This window comes from Lepisosteus oculatus, chromosome 9 (genome assembly GCF_040954835.1).
Source record: "Lepisosteus oculatus isolate fLepOcu1 chromosome 9, fLepOcu1.hap2, whole genome shotgun sequence".
Taxonomy (NCBI): domain Eukaryota; kingdom Metazoa; phylum Chordata; class Actinopteri; order Semionotiformes; family Lepisosteidae; genus Lepisosteus; species Lepisosteus oculatus.
The window spans coordinates 30411258-30435726 of record NC_090704.1 but is presented as its reverse complement, the minus strand read 5'-3'; the positions used below and the strand labels follow the sequence as shown (position 1 = coordinate 30435726).

Genomic DNA, 24469 nt, shown 5'->3' with positions numbered 1-24469 from the left:
ATTTTTAACTGTACCTTGTATGCTGAAAGCAAAATACCATTTTTGTGTTGTAAAACATTTGTCTGTAGAAAGGAATAAATAAACCTGTTACTTTGGGATTATAGGTCACAGTGACGTCGTGATGGGCCTAGTCTCTGTAAACCGTGATGACCTGTATGAACAACTAAAGTATTTGCAGAATGGTAAGCTTGATTATTGCTTGATACCATATGATAAGGGCGATGCAGTGGCTTGGCCTTTTAACACTGCTGCCTCTCAGCTTTTGGGGCACCTACTGTGAGGAATGTGCATGTTCCTCCCATTTGCCTCTGTGTTTTCTGCAGCTTACTCCCATTTAAAACAAATGCTGCCTAGGTTAGATTGACTAATCTAAATGGTCCCTTTCTTCGTTATAACAATATCCCGATATCGTGTATAGGGAAAGAGGACAGGAAATGCATGCACTAGGAGTGGAGATGCAGTGTGCTTGGATTGAGAATTGTTTAATAGAAAACAGAGAATACCATTCCAGCCATCCAGGGTTGTGGGGGGGGGGGTGGAGCCCATCCTGGCAGAGCAACGGGCACGAGGCAGGGTACCCTCTGAGCAAGGTGATAGGGCATCGTGGGGCACGCAGGCATGCACACACTCGCATCCAGGAACAGTCTTCCCAGCAGCCAACTAACCTACCAGCATGTCTTTAATTTGAGTGAGGAAACTGGAGGAACCAGAAGAAACCCAAACAAACACAGATATGGATACTGTAGCACCCCAGGAATCAAACCCTGGGCCCCAGCACTGTGAGGCAGCAATGCTGATCACTGCACCACCCCAGAAAGAAACAGTGAGGGATAAATACTCCAGTTGGGTGATGCAATAAGTGAAGCACTACAGAAATCTGTACTATGACTCTTTTTAGTTCATAATGTAAGTGATCTAGATTCTGGTTTAGTAATCTATCTAGTCAAACTTGCATGTGAGTCTGTCCAATACTTGGATGGGAGACCTGGGAAAAACTAAGGTTGCTGGTGGAAGATGTGTTAGCAGGGGGCTCTCACCCTGTGGTCTATGTGGGTCCTAATGCTCCAAGATTGTGACGGGGACACTATACTGTAAAAAGGCGCTGTCCTTCGGATGAGACGGAAAACTGAGGTCCTGACTCTCTATGGTCTTTAAAAATCCCAAAGCATTTTTTCTAAAAGAGTAGGGGTGTAACCCCTGTGTCCTGGCCAAATTTACCATTGTCTTTTACCAGTCATGGCCTCCTAATAATCCCCATCTATGAATTGGCTTCATCACTCTGTTCTCCTCCCCACTGATAGCTGATGTGTGGTGAGCGTTCTGGTGCACTATGGCTGCCATCGCATCATCCAGGTGGATGCTGCACACTGGTGGTGGTGGAGGGGAGTCCCCATTGCCTGTAAAGTGCTTTGAGTGGAGTGTCCAGAAAAGTGCTATATAAGAGTAAGGAATTATTATTATAGGTGATACCTAAAACAGAAGAATTACTTAATTCTGTAGAAGCAGCAAATGAAATTCAAAACCATTTTGATTAAATTCAATGCAGGCAAACACTTGGTTTATAGATAGAAAGAATAAACTTTTGTGAAGGCTAAGATTGTCTCTTGTCAAAGTCATGATGCCACTGATGCCACTCAATGATGCCAGTCCTTTTTTTTCTTCATCACTGTAAAGTAAACCATGTTTTTAAACAAGGGTATTGATATGTTATTTCAATTCATATAGCATTAACGTTCAGTGGAAAGTTAGAGTGCTATTGTGTTCTACAGTAGTTCAGATTTCTAAGTCATAAATTTAATTTCTTGTAGAACCTGAGAGTGAAGGGATGGGAATTAATCTAAGAGCATTACCAAGCTGATAAACTATTACATTAAGGTGGCATGTTGGTTAGTTTTTTTTAAATCAAACTACAGTATATATGATTTTCTTTTTAACAATGTGTTACATTTGTAATTTACATTGGGGATGGAGTTTATGAATCTCTTAGAAACAATGCTGAAAGCTGGCTTCTGTTTTCTTCTGCCCTCAAGCCATTGGTGCCGTGCCGTCACCATTCGACTGCTACCTCTGCAACCGCGGCTTGAAGACTCTTCCCCTGAGAATGAAACAGCACTTCAGCAATGCCCTGGCTGTCGCCCGGTTCCTGGAAGCTGACCCTCGGGTTACAAAAGTCATTTTCCCAGGTTAATGACTCTTGCAGCGGCCAAAGAGATTTCAGAATCTTATTTGCAATCGGGAGGCAATTCCCTAGTTCACACATTCTCTGTTATTACAAAGTGAAGTCACAAGTTCTGTAATGTAGCCTGTGTTTATTATAGTCATTAGATGCTTCAGTGATCCAGCACCAAGTTAAGTCTAAGACTTAATGATATTGAAATCTATCAAAGCTTGGCATTAACACAGACCCTCTTGTCTGTTAATACACTGATAATGACGGTTTTTACATGTACCATTGATTAACTGAGCTCTTTTCTGTTGAGCAGCATATGGGGTGATCTTTCTTTCTGAAATTAAGTGCAAATAAGCGTTCAAAAGAACTAGATATGTTTAAGAGTATACCGTTAATTACATAGTAAAGTTTTAGCTGAAAGATTATGAAGAACCCACATGGATTTTTTTGTTCTATGGATGCTTTGCTTAACACTTTGTTCACTCTTGATCTACCTGCAGGACTGCCCTCGCACCCTCAGTACGAGCTGGTGAAAAGGCAGTGCACTGGCTGTCCAGGAATGATCAGTTTTTACATCAACGGGCAACTGCAGCATGCCAGTGCCTTCTTAAACAATTTAAAGGTGATTTGTTATTGTCGCTCCTGAATTCCACAGGGACACAATCCCCTTATGATTGTGAGTCACTGGACTCAGCCTTCCATGTAATTGTGGAAGACCACAGACAAAGGTCTGCTGTGTCACTGAAAGAGCCCTGGCAGACTACTCTAAAATGTTGTGTTTTTGACTGCATATCTGAACACTTCTGGGCTTTTTATTTGCTTTTACGTATTGTCTAGAAGTTGAAAATAATTTACCAGCACCAACTCCTAAATCATTTTCATTGGTATCTTCTTCAAGAATTTTTAAAGGTATTGTATGCATCTGGTAGTCAATGAAATAAAAATAAAAGTTTGTGAAGAAACGGAGGATTTGGGCTTTAGCAATAAAATTATTGAATTAAATGTCTCTCTACATTTACAAAGTTAATGTATTGTTTTTGGAATCTGTTTTTCAGCTTTTTGCACTAGCAGAGAGTTTAGGAGGTTACGAAAGTCTTGCAGAGCACCCGTAAGTATTCAATTAATCAACTTGCTGCAGAAAATGTTTTCACTTCATTGTTCTTCCATCAAGTGCTACAGTCTAAAGTCTAAACTAAGTAAAGACACGTTGGCTTTTAGTGTTGGGTTTAGAGTATCTTCTCGTTGAGTTGGACCTCATGCAGGAATTATAAATTGGGCAGATTGTTGCAGTTGAAAATATTTCATGGAAGAGACACCAGTTTGGAAAAGAAGGTACTGCTCTTGCACGACTCTGCTGGCTCACAGGAGTCTGTGGCTTTAAGAGAAAGCAGGAGATCACTCTTGAATGGGTTATTGGTCCATCAGTGGGGAAAATGCCCATCAATGTAGTTATTCATTTACATAACTGAGTGGAATGGTTAAGTTAAAGTACCCTATCTCAAGAATACAGCAATGAGGACCTGAACTAATGGCTCTGTGGTAATGAGTACAGAACTCTTAACGCTGCTCCATGTACTCTTGTAAGAGTAAACACATTTACTGTACTATTAAGTGTTTTCTGACTTGCAGGTCCATTTATATTGTAAACACGAGCTTTTCTTTTATTGATCAGATCATCCAAACTTATATATATACTGTCTAAAGGCTGAGTTAAACTGTTTTTATTTTACTAATCAATCTTTGTGTTTATTTGATGTATGCTGTAAGAAATGTTTTCCCAGGAGGGAGACCTCCTGGGAAAAACTAAGGTTGCTGCTGGAAGAGGTGTTAGTGGGGCCAGCAGGGGGCGCTCACCCTGCGGCTCATGTGGGTCCTAATGCCCCAGTGTAGTGGCGGGGACACTATATTGTAAACAGACGCCGTCCTTCGGATGAGACGTAAAACCGAGGTCCTGACTCTCTGTGGTCATTAAAAATCCCAGGGCGTTTCTCGAAAAGAGTAGGGGTGTACCCCGGCGTCCTGGCCAAATTTCCCATTGGCCTTTATCAATCATGGCCTCCTAACAATCCCCCTCTATAAATTGGCTTCATTACTCTGCTCTCCTCCCCACTGATCGCTGATGTGTGGTGAGCGTTCTGGCGCACTATGGCTGCCGTCCCATCATCCAGGTGGATGCTGCACATTAGTGGTGGTGGAGGGGAGTCCCCATTACCTGTAAAGCGCTTTGAGTGGGCTGTCCAGAAAAGCGCTATATAAGTGTAAGCAATTATTATTATTATTATTATTATTATTAAGTTGACAAACTGCTTCTTAAATCTCAAGAGAGTTGTAAGTCAGCAATTGATTTTAATGGCAAAAAAAGGCTTTGAGCAATAGTTTCAAAAACTACCTTATGTAAGAAAACTTCCTTATGTATCTTGTCTACTGCCTAATAATAGTGATGTGGGTAAAGTACAATATTTTGAAGATGTATTCCAGTTTTGTTCATTTTAATATAGTTGTAGTACCTGTATGCTATCACAAGAGGGCGACTCAGACACATTCGTGTTAGGAATTCTAAGGTTCTGCTGAAAGCGTGACAACTTATACCTTTAGGATATAAATTTCTTTGAAGCAAAAAATTGAACATGCTCAATCATGATTCATTTAATGGAAAAAAATGTTGTAATCAATAATTGATTTGCAGTTGCTGAAAGTAACAGGAATTTCAGAACTTAAATATTGAGAAATACCTTCAGGGCACGCTTGTAGTTAAAATCAAAAGTGTAACACCTTTAAAAAGTTAAAGATTGAGAGTGAAATTTGAGTACATAGATTAAAAAGCAAACTAAAAACTGAGCAAAAGGTTTTAATGTCTTCAATAAGGAATGAAAGAGTTTTAATTGGAAGGATTGGTAACTCTAGGTGTGCCAGTGATTCAGGTACTGACCTATCTGGAAATCCTTCTAACAATGCATGAAAACCATTTTAAATCATAGAAATAAACCAATGCATTAAATATCCGTGACCATTAAATGTTAACGCCAATATATACATTTCTACTCATTTTAAAAGGAACAAAAATCTTGAATGCAAAAAGAGGCATACCCTTACAGGGAATATGACGTACAGTAACTGTTCTTCTGTATCATTGTAAGATGTATCATTGCTTTTCTGTATTTGTTTGTTTATGTTTTTCCTTATGAATTTACAGATGTAACAGGATCCTGTAACTCCCCACATGACCTGCTCTTTTTGCTTGCTTGCATTTAGTGCCATCATGACTCACGCCTCAGTTCCTGAGAATGAGAGAGAGGTGCTGGGCATTAGTGACACACTCATTCGATTGTCGGTGGGTTTGGAGGATGAGGACGATATTATTAAAGACCTGAATCAGGCACTGAATGCTGCTGTAAGTATTCGTCATGGTTGATTAGTGGTGAAACTAGCAATACAGGTATTTTATTAGGCTGATTAGGATCATTGCATTGAACCAGGAGACCACTGAGCTCTTAGATTAAAACATGTCTACTCTTAGACATGGATTTCTAAGGTAACAGAGTTTGTTTTGATATTGCACTGAGAGCCATCAAAAATGCAACAAACACTATTAGTTCTAGTACTCATTTTGTTGTGTTTGTAATGCCCTGGGTATATGTAATTTTTGGTGTAAGAATAGTAGCGACATCTGAATAATCTAAATATAAGGAACTGAATGTTTTCCTAAAGAGTTCTTATTTTATAAAAAGCATGTAATTATATTCTCCAAAACCAGCAGACAGGAGTATTTGGTAACTGTGAAGCATTCTGCATCTAAATCAATTATTATTAATTACGGCATATCCTATAGGCAACTGTTATTCAGATCTTTATAAGGTGAGCGCAACTAAAGGAGAAGTGAAGGCACAGTACCTTTCCTATAAAATGTGAGAGATTTCTCTTAGGTGAGGTAAGAGGTGGGTTTTGGAAGATTGGCAAAAACAGCTGAAGCTGCAATGTGTATTAGTGTCCTTCTAATTTCTATTAATATACTGTGATAGGGTTAGGACCAAGGGATATTAAAATTGTTTTTATGTATAGAAGCACGTTCCTGGGTTCTCTGCCAACTAAATGTATTGTTGAGGATTTCCAATTTTAAAAACGAATTTCAAAAGCATCCAAGTTATTTTCTACCAGTAGACTCTGTTAGAATGTGTTGGGTGGTCATTTATTCTGAAAGGGTGCTGGAGATTCATCTGAACTGCGGTATATAAAGTTTGCACTCTTATTTCCTCCAAGGCATTTTGTGTTTTTAAATCCTGTATTTCTGTCGTCAGAAAATAGATTCATATTCCATTACTACTTTATAGGTGATTTTGGGTTCACAATATAAACCTAACAAAGTGCCCTGTCAAAATGTGGAAATTGAGTTGAAGAACTGTAACTCATTTTATTCAGTATCTATGTTAGAATGTGGCATTAATAATTAAATTTATTTTACATTTCAATCCCACATAAGAAAGATATACAGGGTACACCATTTCTAATGTATAGAAACTCTTTAAACTCATGTATAGATTTAATCATATAGAAAACAAATGCAATGCTTTTTCCAACAGCTGGTGAAAGGTTAATTATTTTACGTCCACCTAGGTTAATTACTGGCTGGGATTTCCTGAAGCATTTAACAGCCACAGTAAATCCTTAAGCCTTCACACACATACTCATGGTTACGCTCAGATTACTTCTAAAATTGGATTTGTACTTCAGTAAATTGCCAACTGTCTCTTGTGTGGAAATATAGCTCTAACATAGCCCTGCAGGGTCTTATCCAAGCGTGAGAGAGTCATCTGATCACACCTGAAGATACAGAATAAAACATAACCTAGGAAATATTTCTTAGCTGTGCCTTCTGCAATTAAATAAAGGTCATACTTGTAAAATTCAATTTGAGCCTGTAGTTTGTCTTTGGGATAATGGAGAAAATGAAATGTTTTTTTAAAAGGCTGAATTGTTTTCAAATATGAACTGTTTAAGTGTATTTAGTTTGAACATAGTTGTTGCTTTTATTTTAACAGCACCCTGGACTGAAACATTAAGATTGGCAAGGAATTCTGCAGTCATAAAAAGCCAATGTAAAGTGTGCAAGTGAAGTCAAGAATCTACACAGTCCTATGACAGTGTGCCTTACATTAGAAGCGACATGTGTACTTATATTCAGTTAATAGGGGTTAATAAAATATATTAATCTGAATGATTTTATTGTATTTCAAATTCAAGACTGAAATGGAGAAACATTTATGAGCATGAGTGGGAATCAAATTATTGTTGCACGATTTGGTAATTAGTGAATAATTTACCAGCCTCCCTTTTAAAGGCCAGGTACTGTTGTACAGTACCACTTACACTGATTGTTTCCAGTTGTGATAAGTTTCTTTGCCAAACCTGTTAAATTCTTGGTGAAATCAACTACTTTGCTTTTAGTTTTTACTTTTTATCTCTATTTTCATCTGAATTCACTGTTAAAGTGTTTTTTTTGTTTAATTTTGGGTAATTGTAATCATTGAATTAGTAAATTTGTATTATTATCATCTATTGGTGAATTGTACTGTAGATCTAAATATCAAGTTTATTTCTGCAAAATAATAAATCAAACTTCTAAAAAAATGACTAGTCCTTGTTAATTATCTCATGATGGTACAAGTAATTTAATGATACATTAAGATTGACAAAAACAAATTAAATTTAGAATCGTAAATGAAAATATTTTAAAAAAGGAAAGGTTTGCTTTTTCTTATGCATGTCTGGAGAGAAAAAAAGAGTGTGGTTCACAATTTCTTATACTTCAGATGAATAGCTGTGTCTTTAGAAGTCATATAACCTTTATTGAGATTTTAATGTAGTTCAAATGTTGGGCAGAATTGTTCATAGCCTTTTTAAAGCTCCTTAACTTAAATCAGCATACAATATATGTAAGGGGATTTGGCATCATTAATTCAGTTAAAGGAGCTTAAAAATGTTCAGATTATACAGCTATTAAGAATGCATTATTATTGACTTTAGCATTTGAACACATTAACAAATAAAAATTACCTTTCAATGTGGCTTAATGCTTTTTGGATTGAAAGAAATCATCAGTTGCTTGAAGCACTAACATCTCTTGTTGATTGTATTTTTTATGGCAAATGGGTATATAATGACTTTCTCTTTTTGGTGAATGCTTTTCTATTACTTTTGCAAAATCAAAATCACTTTATGTTCAAAGATGTTCTTCTGTTTGTTGCCCATATGCCTACAGATTATTTTATTTTATCCCTGCATACAATTATTAAAGATACATTTATCAGGGAGTGAAAAGAAGATGGAATACTCATTAAAAATATATTATGCTTGCAAAGAGAGCATAGATTAAAATGTATCCCTTTCTGAAATTTGATTCAAGATCTTTTTCATGTATATCACCGAAGATAGTGTATGACAAAAAAAATGGAGTGCAGTGCACTTATCTGATTGTCTACTAACTAATGTATAAAGCAGTAAGTTTGAAATATAAATAATTTGAAGCTTTGGAAAATGCAAGTCTATGATTTACAGTATATTCCAATGTACATATTGCAGCAGAGGTGAATGCTTCATAATCAACCAATACTACAGTAGATGAGTGAAATGAGCTGTTCTTGTTTGTAACTTGTTATGATTCTAATAACAACAGCCTCAAAGCTCATAACATTCATCACCCTATCACAATGAGTATCTCTCCAGTTCCTTTTCATCCCAATTAATCACAAGATATTTACTGATGATAAGGGAGTTAGCTGCTATTGAACATGGTCAAATCGTTCCTACACAAGTGGCGGCTCACAACATCAGCCTTCCTGCCTTCAGGAAGGTTCATGAGATAAGGAACTGTGTGATGTGAAGCTAATGATTTTTGTGGCTTAGAGTCACTTGTTTAAAATGATGCTCTTTATACGGTTGCTGAAAATTAATTGCTATCTGCATAGGATTTATTTTCCCATTGTTAACACTTGCTTTTCCCACGTCTACAGTATCATGCAATGGCAGATATGATTAAATACACCTAATTTATTGACACAAATCCTTCTTAGGTTAGCAATGGATCTGAAATCTCAGCAGTTTTGTGATTTTAACAGGTTCTTTTGGATTTGCTTTGGTTTATTAAACCCCTCTGAAAGTATAAAATTACCAAAAACAGGGATTTGATCAGGAAATTTGGATTGCTGCAATACCTACTGTAGGTCTGAGCTACTGATGTTGGAACAGTACATACAATGGTACAGTACAATATATTGTACAAGAAAAGCACTAAGTGGGGTCTGCTAAGGATCTCCACCAGTAAAAGAGACTGTTGGGATGGCAGGTTGTGCTGGGTGATGGAACAATTTCCATCATCCCTTTGCAAAATGAAACAGCATCTCAAGAAAGAAGATGGAACCCCACAAACCCCTGAGCAGCTAGTGGTTGTCTGTCCCTGAGGATTAGGAAATAAAGCTCTAAAAAACAAATCCTGTTGATTTTATCAAAAAACTTTCTCCTTGATAAACAATGAGGAGAGTTAGTACAGTACTATAGTACTAAGGTTCTACTGCTGTTCTTACTGTACTGTATATCAATAGACTAACAGTAAACACTAGGTGGAAAGACTAAGACATGGACTAGCAAACATCTGGCAGTACTGTATGGAGACAGCAAAGGGAACGCAAAGTGCACATTATCAATGTAAAAGGGGTAGCTGTGAACTTGGAAGATGTGACCTGGTTTGTAACTGTCCTTATCAAGACAGTGCAGTTAAGCAATAAAAAAAGAACATTTGGACATACAGTGAATGTGTTGAGATTAAATCAAAGGATTTAAAGATGGAAAACGTATTAATGCTTTTGGAATGCTGTGATTTATTTTGTCACCAACGTACAAAAAAAGATGAAGGAAAGAGATTAAGGAATTGGCACTTGTGTTATTATGATTCTAAAAAGAATGCCGAGATGTTAAACGAAATGAATTGCCTTTGTCTTGAACAGAGATTAATTGATTCAAGTACTCAAGATCCATCACTATCTCCTGAGGTCACCTTAAGCTCACTAATAAAATGAGAATGTGGTATCCCAAGTGGAAACTAAGCTACACTGAAACTGATAAGAGATGAGTCTTTATGTAGTGAATAGGGGATTTTTGACCTACTGTATCTAGCTAACACTAGAGCTGACTGTGTAGGTCCTGCATAATATTCTAGTACCGATCAGCAAACGGAAACTGAACAAACTATGTAATGAAAATATCCTTTTTCGAATGCATACTGTATATGTTGAGAGATGGTAAAAATGGCACTAATTAAAATTTCTAGTGATTTTTTTATGCCCTCCTAATTTGGAACAGACCATTGCAGTTCATTTTGACTCAACACTATGACCCCAGTACTAACACTACTACCACAGGTTTAGCAAGGATAGTAATGTGTTTACTCCAAATCCTCCACCAGTGAGCTTCTCTCTATTTAACCCACTGCAAGCTCCAACATTCCTAACAGGAGAGCTGGTTGGATGTGTGATGCACTTCTTTGCTGAGAGCACTGTAGGCTTACAAGTGTCTAGTAAATCCTACAGGATTGACAGTTCTGTGTGACCCAGGTCTGGTTGATCCCTGCATGCTCGGACAAACCTGGGCAGACCTGGTCAGTCAGCTCGGGGTATAACCCTGGCTAACGACCTCATTACAGCCCACCTAGCCCTTGACTGTGCCTGGCCAGTTACACTCCAGGAATCTCAGTCAATGTTGACTAATTACAGATCAAACCGAGGGTGGATTGCAATAATGTAACTGGAATTATATAACAATTTGTGACCACATCTTCCAATTAAATTCCACAGGGCTAGTTTCTAGATGCAGTACATGTGATTAATAATGCTAACGGGCTGTTTTTTTTTTTACCCTTAGCTGTTCGATAATCGATGTACACTATTTAAGTAGCTCCTCTGTTTCTAATTGCACTGTAATGGGGTTTTGGCTAATATTGTGGTTTGCTAGCTGTGCTGTTAGAACAATATTGACTGAATTCTAAAGATAATAATGACATTTTTGTAATGTAATGACTATGTAATGTTTAAATACAGATTTGTAATATTATCATCTATTGGTGAATTGTTCTAAAGATCTAAATATCAAGTTTATTTTCTGCAAAATAATTAATCAATTTTTTTTTAAATGACTAGTCCTTGTTAATTATCTCATGATGGTACAAGTAATTTAATGATTATCTATTAATAGCTATTAACTTGATTTCTACTGGGACTATTGTATGAACAGGATCTAAGATTACTTAAGTAAAGCAGAAGAAACAGTTACCAAGTATCTAAAACTATTCAATTTAAAATAAAATGTCAAAAGTCAGGGATCATGACATGGAAAAATACTTTTGTCCTATTTCCATGATGTGTAGTTGTATAGTTGTGGTGAAAGGTATTCATTAGCAATACTAATACAATTAATTCATCATTACATTATTTCATTAGTGGTAATCTTAGAAATGTAAAAGAGTTGACAATACACATCACAGAATTTGAGGTATACTGTTGCAAATTATTTAGATTGAAAAGTGTCACATAATGGCATATACTGTATATCTCTTCAATAAAGGTTCATGTAGCAATTTTTTACAGGATTTTTTGGTTTTGGAATAGTTGTGAATTTTAATTGAACCTATTATTGTTAATGCAGAATACCTTTCTGTAGAGTACACTGGGTTGAACAGCAGACAAAAAGATATTCATGGGTTTCTTTAATTTGAAACGTTTTAGTTGAATGAATTACCAGATACCAAATTAACTTCTCTACCTCTACCTGTCCACTAATTTCCAAAGAAGAATTTACTTACTGATCTTGAGCAAAAACAAGTTAAGCATTAAGAGTCTTTTACTGATCACAGAGAAGCTAAACATGAACACCACTTCTTTTTAACCTCAAGGTCACCACTGTGAAAAATTAACAGAAATGCTGAGTGACAATCTTACTTTGTCAAAGAGTCATTTAATAATAATAATAATAATAATAATTGCTTACACTTATATAGCGCTTTTCTGGACACTCCACTCAAAGCGCTTTACAGGTAATGGGGTCTCCCCTCCACCACCACCAATGTCAGTATTTGGTCAATATTTAATTTGTGCTTCTTTACAACAGGAAGACATATTGCAGACCAACATTTTTCCAAATGTCTTGAAGATAGAACTCTAGATAATTATTGTCCCCAAGATACTTCAAAACATAGCTAAGAACAATGACAAAAATTGCAACAACCACCACTGGGTAGAGAAGCTTCTAGAAGACTGTACGTTTGCAATCAGCAGGAGCAGCTCATCAGTAGTTCTTCAAAGCTTTACATGAAATACCCACACTAGAAAAAAATCCTGAACATGAGAAGAATCATCTCTCTCTATGCACCTATGCTTTTATGAAAATAGGGAATATAGTTTTGGGATTTCAATTAAATTTATTTTAAATTATTTTAGTAATAATAATTCCTTACACCTATAAAGCTTTTTTCCCTGACACTCCACTCAGGGTTTTACAAGTAATGTGGACTCCCCTCTACCGCCACCAATGTGTAGCCCCACCTGGATGATGCGACGGCAGCCATATTGCAACAGCACATTCACCACATATCAGCTCTCAGTGGGGAGGAGAACAGTGTGACGAAGCCAGTTCATAGTTGGGGATTATTAGGAGGCCATGATTGGTAAGGGCCAATTGGAAATTTGGCCTGGATGGAGGGGTAACAGCCTACTCTTTTCGAGAAATGCTCTGAGATTTTTAATGACCACAGAGTGTCAGGACCTCGGTTTTACGTCTCACCCGAAGGATGACGCCTTTTTACGGTATAGAGTCCCCATCACTGTAACTGGGGCATTAGGACCCACACAGACAGCAGAGTGAGCACCCCCTACTGGCCCCACTAACACCTCTCCCAGCAGCAACCTTAGTTTTCCCAGGAGGTCTTCCATCCAGGTACTGACCAGGTTCAAACTTGTGAGCTGCAGGGTGATATCCTGATAAAACAATCATTCCTGACTGAACCTCGTGCACTTGAGTAAGTGTTGCATATGTACTAAATCCCCTCATCCCTGAGAGAGCTGATTGGACAGAGATGGTGAAGTGATGGAAGCTGTTGAACATCAGTCACAACAAAGAAAAAAGCAGTAAGGACCAGTGCCTTTATGGCTTCGGTGGCTGAGCTACATTAGAGCACTGTCACCATCTGGGGAGCTCACAACCCGCAGCTTCTGTCCTGCCCACACGTTATTAGTCATAACATCTCTCCAAAATCCATTGTGATGGTCAGGTCAGGCGTGTCAAGTGGCTAAAGAACTCCATTTGTTCAAATGCTATTTGTGACCTAAGTTTAAGCAAATACTTCAGAAAAATGCATGCTTGAATGATCAATTGAGAAAAGAAAAACCAAAATAATTAATTGAACCATTACTGGGTATAGCTCAATCTAGATTAATGTGCTGAATCAAAATTCAGGGAGAATGTTTTCTTGATGGCTCAAGAAAATAATGTATTGGGTTGACAATTCATATTTTCTAAGATAGTATTGGCATTTTGAATTACAGAACCTTAAGGGCTGAATTTTTAACATCCCTGCTCAGTGATTTTAGTTTCCCAATGCTTTTATTTGTTATTAAAATTCCAATAGAATACAATTCCTGCCCTAGGGTTTCTCTTAATCTGCTCATTCGTTAAGTATGCCTAACTATGCCTGCTTATGTTCTGACATTTTTTTACATCTTTACAAGTCTCTGTTTGCAAGCTAATGGTTAACACTTAAAAATGTTTCTGGTAACATTTTGATGTTGTTTAAAATGTTGAGACTTGTACTAGAGCATAGATGCAAATGAATAAATGACCCTGATATGGTTTTCTCAGCTACATTTAAAAAGATGGTTTATGTCTTTGTGTCCTGGCTGTTCATAGTGAGATAGCAGGAAAGGTGAATTTGTGGTTGCTGCAGAGAAGCTAATATTTCTCTTATTATACAAAAATGTTTAAATGCCAACCATCAGACAAGATGAACACCTACAAGTAAATTGTTAAAATGGCTATATTTCATCAGACTTGAACAAGCATTGCTGGAATACTGCAATAATTTGTGAAAGCTCCCAACATCGTTATTTTGAGAAAGGATTGTATGCAATGAGCTAGGGCCAACTTCTGAGGTTGGTCCATTGCCAGCTGAGCACTAGCCTCAGGGCAGAATCGAATTGTCTTTTGATTGATTGCAGCATTATAACCATTACCTTTCCCAATGGAGTTTATTCACATTATATGTAAAACATGCTTCTGTCGTAAGCATGCTGTGGTCTCTATGCCCATCTTAATCTTTGTTCAGTTATAACTAATGGAAAGAAGTAAAAAACAAACAATGTTATATTCTAATTATGCTTTTATGCAACAGTAAATTTAATTTGATCCTGTGTGTCTTTAATTTACTGCTGTGTCTTAAGTGACAAATAAATAGAAAACGAATTTAGCATGCTGCTGGTAAGAGTTACCAGCTGCCTAGTATAATTGACTGACATCCACTGTTTTAAGAAAAACATGTCTGCTTCACATTAAATAAATACCGGAAGCCTTTTGTTCTGCACTTATATACTGTACATCAGACACAGACAGAGTCCACATCTTCTCACCGGAAAGAGAAAATGTTTATAACACTGCCTCCTGGCTTGTATTACTGGCAAGATATCTGTCAGGGTGTTTTGGAATTGCAGCCAGTGCAGTGCTGCTGAGGACAGACTCCACCATGCTGCAATGTCCACTTTAATCAGCAGGAACGCTAGATGCAGTAACAATTGAGAGAGGCTCTAGGATCTGTGATTGAACTGTTTTTTAGTGCCACGAAGGAGGATAAGAAGTTTAGTGCTGCAAAATTTAGCAATTAATGTCCCAGGTATACCTAGGACATTACAGGTATAACATCAATATCGATTGCCCCGTCAGATTATCTCATTTGTAGCAAAATATTACATGTATATCCATTCATTTTCCATTAATTTTGTTACAATGTCAACATTTAGTACCTGCACTAAAATGGTTGTAAAATTCATTGATAGGTCTGGAGACCTAATGCTTCTGACTTCAGCTCTTCCCCCACTCCATGCTATATGCTAGTGCTCTTAGCAATCCTCAAACCCTGCACCAACCATTGCCGTACCTATTATTTCATCTTGAAGACCCACAGGTTTTCCTATATAATTTAACATCTACTGTACATAGGGAGCACAACACCTGTGCGTTGTTACTATAAAAAGGTCTACTACGCTGTGGTAGAGCTGTTTCTTATAGAGGGAGCCTCTCATCTTCAGAGAATCCAAATATTTAACATTCCAGAGCCAGGGTCTCTCATATGCCACCCCAGTATGACAGCTGCAAAACTGACTCTCTTCACCCCCTAGTGACAGCTTAGGGCAAATGCACCCTTGTCTCTGTGTGTTCTGGAATCAATCTATGACATATACTGTATAAATTTCTTCTTTAAAGATACATTTCAGTTTTAATGCTATATTGTACAGAATAAAAATGATTGTACTTTTATAATAAAGAAAAACGATTTCTGCATGTCTCATATTGCCTACATGCAGTATATTATTAACAATACGGAAAACGTTCACATCTTGGCTATTTTATGGACTTCAGTGGCAAAATTTTATGGCTGATGATTTTAAGTCAAAATACTCAGGACTGTAGTAATGAATACCACTACTACATCACAACTGTATGATCCTTAGAATATGTTTATGGAGTTTGTATTCTAAATTTACTAATTCAAATCCCTCGTAAATATTTTGACAACCATAGCTTCTGTTGGAAAGCCTTTTACTTCAAGACACAACATGTTTTATGTTTACAGTATATGGACAACAGGGGGTGGTGTGGCTACTGACGGCACACATCACCAAAACCCCCAACCACTGGCAAGCAAACTACCTCACAGCCTGCCTGCCAGGATCTGTGACTCCTCTCAGTACAGCCTAAGATGGTACTGTCTTAAGTATCCCTCAGTCGTTGAGTCCCACAGGCCCATAAGCCAGCCCAATCCATTATTAATGAGCGTTCCCTCTATGGAGCTCTCGCTCACTGCAGGTTGGAGCCTAGATATGGAGCCAAAAGCCTTTTCCTCCTCGCTGGTCTTATGAGCCTCTTAATGAGCCTAGAGGAGTGACTAATTCCACACAGTGCCTGTCCTAAGTGCTCCTCTCTCTTGCATGGAATGTCACTAGTGCTTATTGTTCATTGAAAACAGCCGTGCCTTATTTTGCAGACTTACAGTAGACTTTCTCTCAGTGCCATGTCTCACTAATCTAAAAAAACAGCTGGACGTACATTTTGTTGAAAGTGACAACAAATTCTGTTGTCAACGTTTTTCAATAATAATGATGAACGGAAAAGCATATAACAATAAAATTTCTAGATCTGACTTGCATATAACGAGCTTTTAGCATTTAGCAAATTCAACCCATACTGCCAGCCTGAGACATTGAGACAAAACATTGTTTTAATTTAAAATAAATTAATAAACATGTTTAATATTAACGTTAAAATATTGTATTTTACAATAAAAATATTGTATTATTGGGAACATTTTAATAGAGGATACATAAATGCCAATTCACAACATTATTATAATGTACTTCTTATTTCTCTTTTGATTGAAATACAAGTTTTAACTTCTGACGAATTGTAATCATGACACTTCAAATATCAAGAAAAGACAGCAGTACCTGGCATGAAGTGTATAGTCCGAAGTCTGTGGGAAACACAAAAGTTTGACTTTATGATGATGGTGAAATAGTCTGCAGCCAAATTAATATACATTTATAAGAGCACATGATGCATAGAAAAACAGCAAAAGGGCAAAATATGCTCTTCTTATGAACATGAAATGCCTCAAATTTAATCTGACAAATCTGAAGACACAAATGATAGAAAACGTTTGCAGAGAATACTCTTGAAGATCTCAATCTACAAATAATATCCTCTTTAAATAAAAGTCTTACTGTTCATTACACTATAGCACCTAAAAAGATGAAAATAATTCTGGGAAAAGCAGCTCCACAAAGGCATGTTAAAACCCAGGAAAGAGTATGTCATGACACGGTTTAAATCTAAAAAAATTTTAGAACAGAAGGATCAGACAATGTTCCTTCCTTTGTAAAATATAATTTGATTGTGAACAGCATAACAAAAAAATAGACATTATGTACTGTGCAGGAGGACAGACAGAATGAAACCAATTTGCTTTCACCATACAGACTTCTAAGTGGAAGGCACAGTTTGTTTCAGTCTGTATTTTGTTTTATTTCTGTTTTCTACTCTCCATTAAAAAGATATGATAGAGTACTCTCCCAGAAAAGTACTTAAAGTATGTTGTTTGAGCTGTAAACAGAACTGTGTCATCTTATTGTAGCACAGGGGAACAGTGAGGGCTTGTATTCTGCAAGAAGTCAGAAATGCTTTCCACTGTCCTTACCCTTGAGAATATCATTACAACTTAGAGGAGGCCATTTGACCCTTTTTGCTAGTAGCTTAATGATGCAGGATCATCAACCATGTGACTCCCATAATCCCCTATGTAAAGTATGATGTCTCCTGATTTCTCTTAACTTAATTTTCACTTGTATCCCATATTCTTTTATTGCTGTTATCTAACTAATGCATTGTATATTTCCAACACAGCTTCCCTTGATTTAAATTCTACAGTCATCGCAATACATCCAGACATTTTATTGGATGTTTTTATAGTTTCCGAACAACATCTATTTGAGAAAAGTGATTAATCAGCATAAACTCAAGAGCTTTCCCATATATTCCCTCTTCTACAGTAGTTCACATCTGTCACCCTTTTGAAATATGAAATTATTTTCCCTGCATTTAAAGATCTTGCACTCCTTTATACTAACCACATACACTAGTGTGATTTTTTTCCCCAAGTCCTGCAGCTTCCACCCCAAAAACCCCCTTCATTTTTATTTCACCCTCACTCTTTCACTTATAACAAAGTAACAGATGACGACTCCTGGCTGGAACAGCTCTTTTCACACACCTGCCCTGCACACGGTATTGGTAACCTGGGATCACTGACTGTAAAGCTGTCAAGGGTAATTTTGTATTTAGCAGGAGTATTTCATGTCTGACGTAGTTCAATGTTTGAGCTCAGGTCCCATTAAGGATAAGGAATAATCAGTGAAAGTCTGTCTGACAGTGTTAAATGGATTTTAACTGTCGAGTCCTCATAGCTCTGTTTGAAGCTTATATCAGTTTCATCCTTCCATGCGACTCTCAAAGAGCAAGAGCTTTGGTGCAAGGACATACACTTCTTTGCTTCATCTCTTGTTGCGGTCTGTCTCATCTGAATCTACATGCTGACCTGGCTTCCCAACCTGTTTTAATGGCATCGCCTGTATCATTTCTTTGCCTATTGATGTAATGACCATAGCCACCTCTTTGAAGTTTAAAACAGTATTGCGAGCCCAGCGTGCGCCACAGCAAAGATAAAGAAGGCACTCTCGTGTTTCATTTTCAAAATCATTCCACACTCTTTGTGTCGCACTGTGAATACGCTCTAAAGAGTGTTATGATTTCCCACTTGTGCTGTTTATTAACTCCGTTATTGATGTCATCACGTAGAAACCATGCTATTTACACGGACAGGAGCTGTACAGATGGTTTCAATCAGCAGTACAGACCACTTGTTACACAAGAGTACACCTTGATTAAAGAAAAGATTTTTCTCCACGAGAATGAGCAAGGAAAAAAATACATCAAGAAACTAATGAGAAAAGTGCTGCATGTACATTAACAATGTTTATGATTTAATGACCGTGGAAAATATTTCTCAATATACCGTTTGATGAAGGTAGAAATTGACTGGGTGTTATAGTGGCTAGGGATTCGTACAGCACAAATGAACCGCAAAAGCAATAATTATTAACCCCTCTTCTTGGAAGTAAATCTCTGCAGTCTCAGCTGCGAACAGCTCTCAAGGGCTGCACATCCAGATATTGAAGTAATAGTTTAAGTCGTATGGATTTCTTACTTGCATGCCCTGTTAGCGTGGGTCTGTTAAAGGTCATACAGCTTCTTATCCAAGAAGCCTTCAAAGCTGTTCCTAACAAAAACTACACAAACTATCTCACTGAAGATGATAATTTTTTCAGATGGTGTCATTTTTTTTACAGCGACCGTTTTAAGTAAGGTTGAATATGGAGCCCTGCGCGTGTGCTGACGAGCATTACATTGACTGTGAGCACCATCTTAGAAGAACAAAAAATAAGCGGTTGATATAAACTGCCTCTTAATTACAGCAAAAGCAGTAAGAGTAAGGGTTCTGGGATTCCGGCCAGTAATTGAATGGTGAAACACTTGTCAATCAACATGTTTCAGATTGTGGAGAAACCCACGAGTCCCCTTAGGGTGCCATCAGCTCTGCTCCTCGTTTTCCTCCACTTTATCTAGCTGGATGTCTGCTTGCTGGCTTGATTTCTCCTCCAGGAGCTGCTTCAATTTATTCTGGAGGTGGTGGAGGATGTGCGTGCCCTTCTTGTGCTTCCCCAGGGCCCATGTTCTGGACCTTGTGCTACAGCTACGCCTTCCGTTTTCATTCTGCAAGTCTGACACCACTGCGGCTGTCTAATCTTGAAACGGGCACAAAACAGAATTCTTACATTGCTCTCAGTGAATGGTCTAAGATGGCGGTGCCAAAAGTGTGGCTCGCAAGCCAAATGTGACCCCTACTGGTCTTTGTACTGAACTACATGTGTAACTCACAATGATGGCGGCCATTGGCCACTTTTAGCAATGGCTGCTTCCTTTCCGTTTAGTAGTACTTCAATATCTTTAGTGTATTTGCAATAAAGCCTACGTAAGAAATTAAAATGAAATGTGTAGCAAAATATCCATGTTTTTTTATGTATTAACATGCTTTTATAAGATAAGATCACTTTTTTAGCTATGTACAATTTCTGGCATTAGGAATTTGTCTTTTCGCATACCCCTAACTTGCTCTCCATGAGACACACAGACAGGGAGAGAAGCTGGGGGTCAGAGCGCAGGGTCAGCCATTTATACGGCGCCCCTGGAGCAGTGGGGGTTAAGGGGCTTGCTCAGGGGCCCAACGGAGTAGGATTCCTCTGCCGGCCACGGGATACGAAGAGGCAAACTTCCAGCCACAGGCGCAGATCCTTAGCTGCAAAGCCACCGCACCACTGTTTTTTATAAACAGTCCTGTAATTTATAAATCATTACATTTGGATTACCTGTCACATTGTCAGATACTACCTGACTACACAAATAAGTGATAATGAATGAAGTGAAATTTGTTTGAGATAGTTGCTTTATAACTTGGAATATTAAAATGGATAGTATTCAAGCTAAAGCTAAAAAATCATTTTGCAATCCATACACTTAATACATTGTGACCTACAGTCTTATAACAGCAGTGAAATGTGCTTATTTGGACACACAAAAAAGGCATGGTGACACCCAATGAGCTATCTAACTTGCAATGTGTGGGATTAGAAGGATGGATAGACAGACAATATGTTAGGAACAGGTAACAGCTTATTCCATGCTGAAAGGAAAAGAAAAGACACAACTGAAACATTTCCATAGCCAAAATGTTTTGTCTCTTTTCCTTCCATTTTAGCGTGGAATAAACCTTTACCTGTTCCCTTTTTTGCCGACGCATCCTGACACAGCTCCCTACTTGAACTAATAACAACACTACTATGTAGACAAACATCAGACTACCTTACATAACACAAATATAATCTTAAATCATTCCTGTAAAAGGACATTTTAAGGGTAGTATTTTGTGAATTGTTCAGTTTTCCATGAATTATTACAGACATATATTTGTATTTACAGTATGTATTAACTACAGTTTTTGACCATTTCTGATGTACAGTATAATCTTGATTTTTTTCTATTATAAAATGCTCTGAAAATTCTCAGTGTGAAGGGTGCTGTTTGTGATGATAGTGATGGTGATTGTTATTATACAAATGTGAGAACATAGTAACCTCACTCAGGTCTCATGGCTTTTTCGAATCTCTATTAGAAAGATAAACTACTAGAGGAGCAACGCAGACTAAGCAGAAGACAACAATGCTAAAGCCTTGTTAAAACACATCCAACTTAAAATTGAGAGAAATGTAATTGGCCGTGAAGAAAGAACCCTCACTGGAGTTCGTGCAGCGGTGTATTGATCCCATCCCTGACTTACTTATGCAAACATTTTGCACTCAGATTTATTGAACCAGACTAGTCTGCCCTTAAGCAGCTTTAGAAGCATTCATATTCTCTAATCCGAACCAAGCATATGTCATCGAGATTGTTTATACTGAAGGCAAAGAATTAAGTGCTCTTTAACATGAATGAAATACATAAAAAGCTGAAGGTAACAAAATTGAACAACCCCCCTGGCTGACAGAGGATTATGTTTTTGTAGCACACAAGGAATGAAACAAACACTTCATCCAAGGTTTTAGTGCACAGCTACAAACAAAAGAACAAATTGAGATTTTTTTCAAAAGCAGAGTACCCAGCTGGCTTCAGAGCTGTCCAGAAAATCAGAAATCAGATAAGCAGACAAAATCATTGCTCACTACACATTTATACTGGCACACAAACCAAAGAGAATAAAAAATCTCTGGACTAGGGGTATTGGGATATGTTCATTCACTGAACTGTCAAATGGTGTCAAATAGATGCCATAAATCACTGGGACCACAATGTCACAGCCAAAGGTTTAAAATGTGGCTTGCATCCACAGGTTTTACTCAGCGCTTGAGAGTAAATCAGCTTTGCTTCTCAGCCACCATTGAGTGAGTTACAGGGCTCTTATTCATGTGGACAGAAATGCTTATGATGTTGAACATGTTGTTCCAGAGTGCATGAAATGTATTCTTTGAGACTCAATATAGCAGAATGGAAAACAGGATGTAACTTGATTATGCTTTGTAGTGCAATGGGTGTCATACTTTATATATTTCTCGGGGAAGAACCACTCATATAGACACAAATTGAACATTCTTACATTTTGTAACAGGAAAATGAAAAATAAGTGTTCCTAATGGCTTGATGAAATGTCAAAGCCTATATTTTTAATCCTACTTGATTTATTCTTCTTTGCTTTATATACTATTATCAAGCTAATTCATTATCTGATATCATTTACACTTCATAAGAATACTGTAGGTTTTTAGAACATAAACATTCACCACTTCTGCTATTTTGATCAGATTTACTGTATCTAATGGTTTCTTGACTTAAATAAATTATCAGGTCCAATCTAAAGCAAAAATACAAGACTATCCATTTTCTTGTTGTCACTTCAATAACAGTATGTCATTGTATTCATACTCTAAATAGATCACAAATAATATTTTAGTTTTGTCAACTATAAGCACACAGATGATGTGCTGGACTCAAGTTGAACTGATAGTATACTTGCAAAAGAAACCTCACCTTTCAGCTCCAGCAATATTATCCAACAGCTGAGGTTTAATACATACCGAATGTTTTGAAGGCAGAAGTCCTTCAGATACAAGCTATAACTATTGATAAGGATGGATTTGCACTTTTCAGCCAGCTGATTTCCTGTACTTTTCCAGGTGATACCACACCTACTTTATGTGTGGTAATCACCTGTTTTTCAGTAAGAGCATAGGTCTTCAATGTCAAACAACTTTTTGCGCTCTGCTTCTTTTATCTTCCATTTCATTGATAACGTTTGGAGACTTTGCTTGGTGTTTTAGCATGTATAATCTTATTTTAATAATTAAATAAATTCCTTGAATACATTTTTAATTCCTTTAAAATCACTTTCAGGAAGGGGGGGGGGGGTTGTTTCGCACTTTGTGACAAAGAACGCCACGCAAAATGTCGCTAAGCATCATGCAGCCTGACTCTCTCTCCTCAGGAGTCTTGCTGTGCTACCTAACCGGCGGAGGTCATAATTGATCTAGCCCTGCTGAGAGTCTCACCTCATCCTGCAGACTCCTTCTATTCCTCCTCTCTCGCTTTCTTGCATTTTTCTTTCATTTAGAGTACCTTGTTATCCTCTTACATTAAAAACTAGAGTAAAAAGCACCGATCACTAAGTGCAACACAGGAAACAAGGTGGGTTTTAGTAGCCCATAAAACCAGGGAACCCCTTTCCTTAATTATAACTTTCATATGTGTATATGTCAGTTCTTTCATCTATTATTGATTTGCACTTAATTATTTTGTTTGAAGGCATGCAGAACACTTTCCTTCAATATGTGTATTTTTAGTGAGATGACATTTAATATATTTGTAAGATTAGGATCGGTATCCATTGTGTTGATTGCTAATGTTTTGCATGAAATTGTATGTACCATTAAAATAAAGACACATCCAATGGATCAGCCTCACAGTGTTGTGCATATGAGCTCTGTGGCCTTGCAAAAAAATACAGATATGTTTACACTCAGTTGCCATTTTTAATCACTATTGCAAGCTTTTGATTCTGTTGAACTCGCCTTCTCATTAAAAAGTAGATGTGAGCATCAAAATGGCCAGAGAAAAGAATGTCATCATAGAATTCCTTCATATTTGTACAGTTTGGAAAGATTTACTCTGTGTAATGGAGGAAGGTAAGTTCTTCATTAAATTAAGACGTGCTGTGCGCAATTTCCAAACATAATTTGGAATTCCTTTATAGTAAAGGTTGAGCACAAGTAATTCATATTTATAACCATGAATTAATACATTTTCCAGAACTATTGCAAGCAGATACCAGAGTATGAATTCATCATAATTTAAACTTTTTAAGCTTAAATTTCATTTTTCTTTTTATTGGTAGTTCTATTCTATTGTAGGAATCAACCTTGATTTGACTGTTTAAAATGTTGTATCCCTTATGCAAAGGAAGAATAGGAATCAGGCATTAATATTGTCCCAACTGTTTATTATGGTTTGTAACTTTTGTTGTTTTCTATTTTAAAAACTCTCCCCCAAAACTTCAATTTTTTAAAACAATTTTCAATTTTTTGTTTTTTAGTTGCTAAAATTCACTTCCAGACAAACAGCATATAATGTGCAAACAATATTACTTGTCAAAAACCTGCTAATTTATTGCTGAATACATATTTATGGCCAGCAACCATGTCACCCTACAGCTCTCAACGGCTACCCACTGAAGCTCAGCAGGGTTGAGCCTGGTCAGTACCTAAATGGGAGACCTCCTGGGAAAATGGGTCTTAATGCCCCAGTATAGTGACTGGGACACTATACCGTACAAAG

At 37.3% G+C, this 24469-nt stretch overlaps 1 protein-coding gene across 2 annotated transcripts in view; it reads left to right on the top strand.

Moving 5' to 3' along the window:
• The window catches only part of LOC102694824 (cystathionase (cystathionine gamma-lyase)), a 32602-nt gene extending 9640 nt beyond the window's left edge, over positions 1-22962 (top strand). Inside the window, exons 7-12 of one of the 2 annotated variants that reach the window (XM_069194359.1) lie at positions 105-182; positions 2031-2183; positions 2671-2792; positions 3226-3278; positions 5423-5561; positions 21261-22962. In XM_069194359.1, coding sequence (XP_069050460.1) covers positions 105-182; positions 2031-2183; positions 2671-2792; positions 3226-3278; positions 5423-5561; positions 21261-21314 — 599 coding nt within the window. In that variant the 3' untranslated portion in view covers positions 21315-22962. Of the gene's footprint in view, positions 1-104; positions 183-2030; positions 2184-2670; positions 2793-3225; positions 3279-5422; positions 5562-7206; positions 7598-21260 lie in introns of those variants that run through there. The other variant, XM_006635270.3, reaches the window with a different exon arrangement.
• The last annotated feature ends 1507 nt before the right edge of the window (positions 22963-24469 follow it).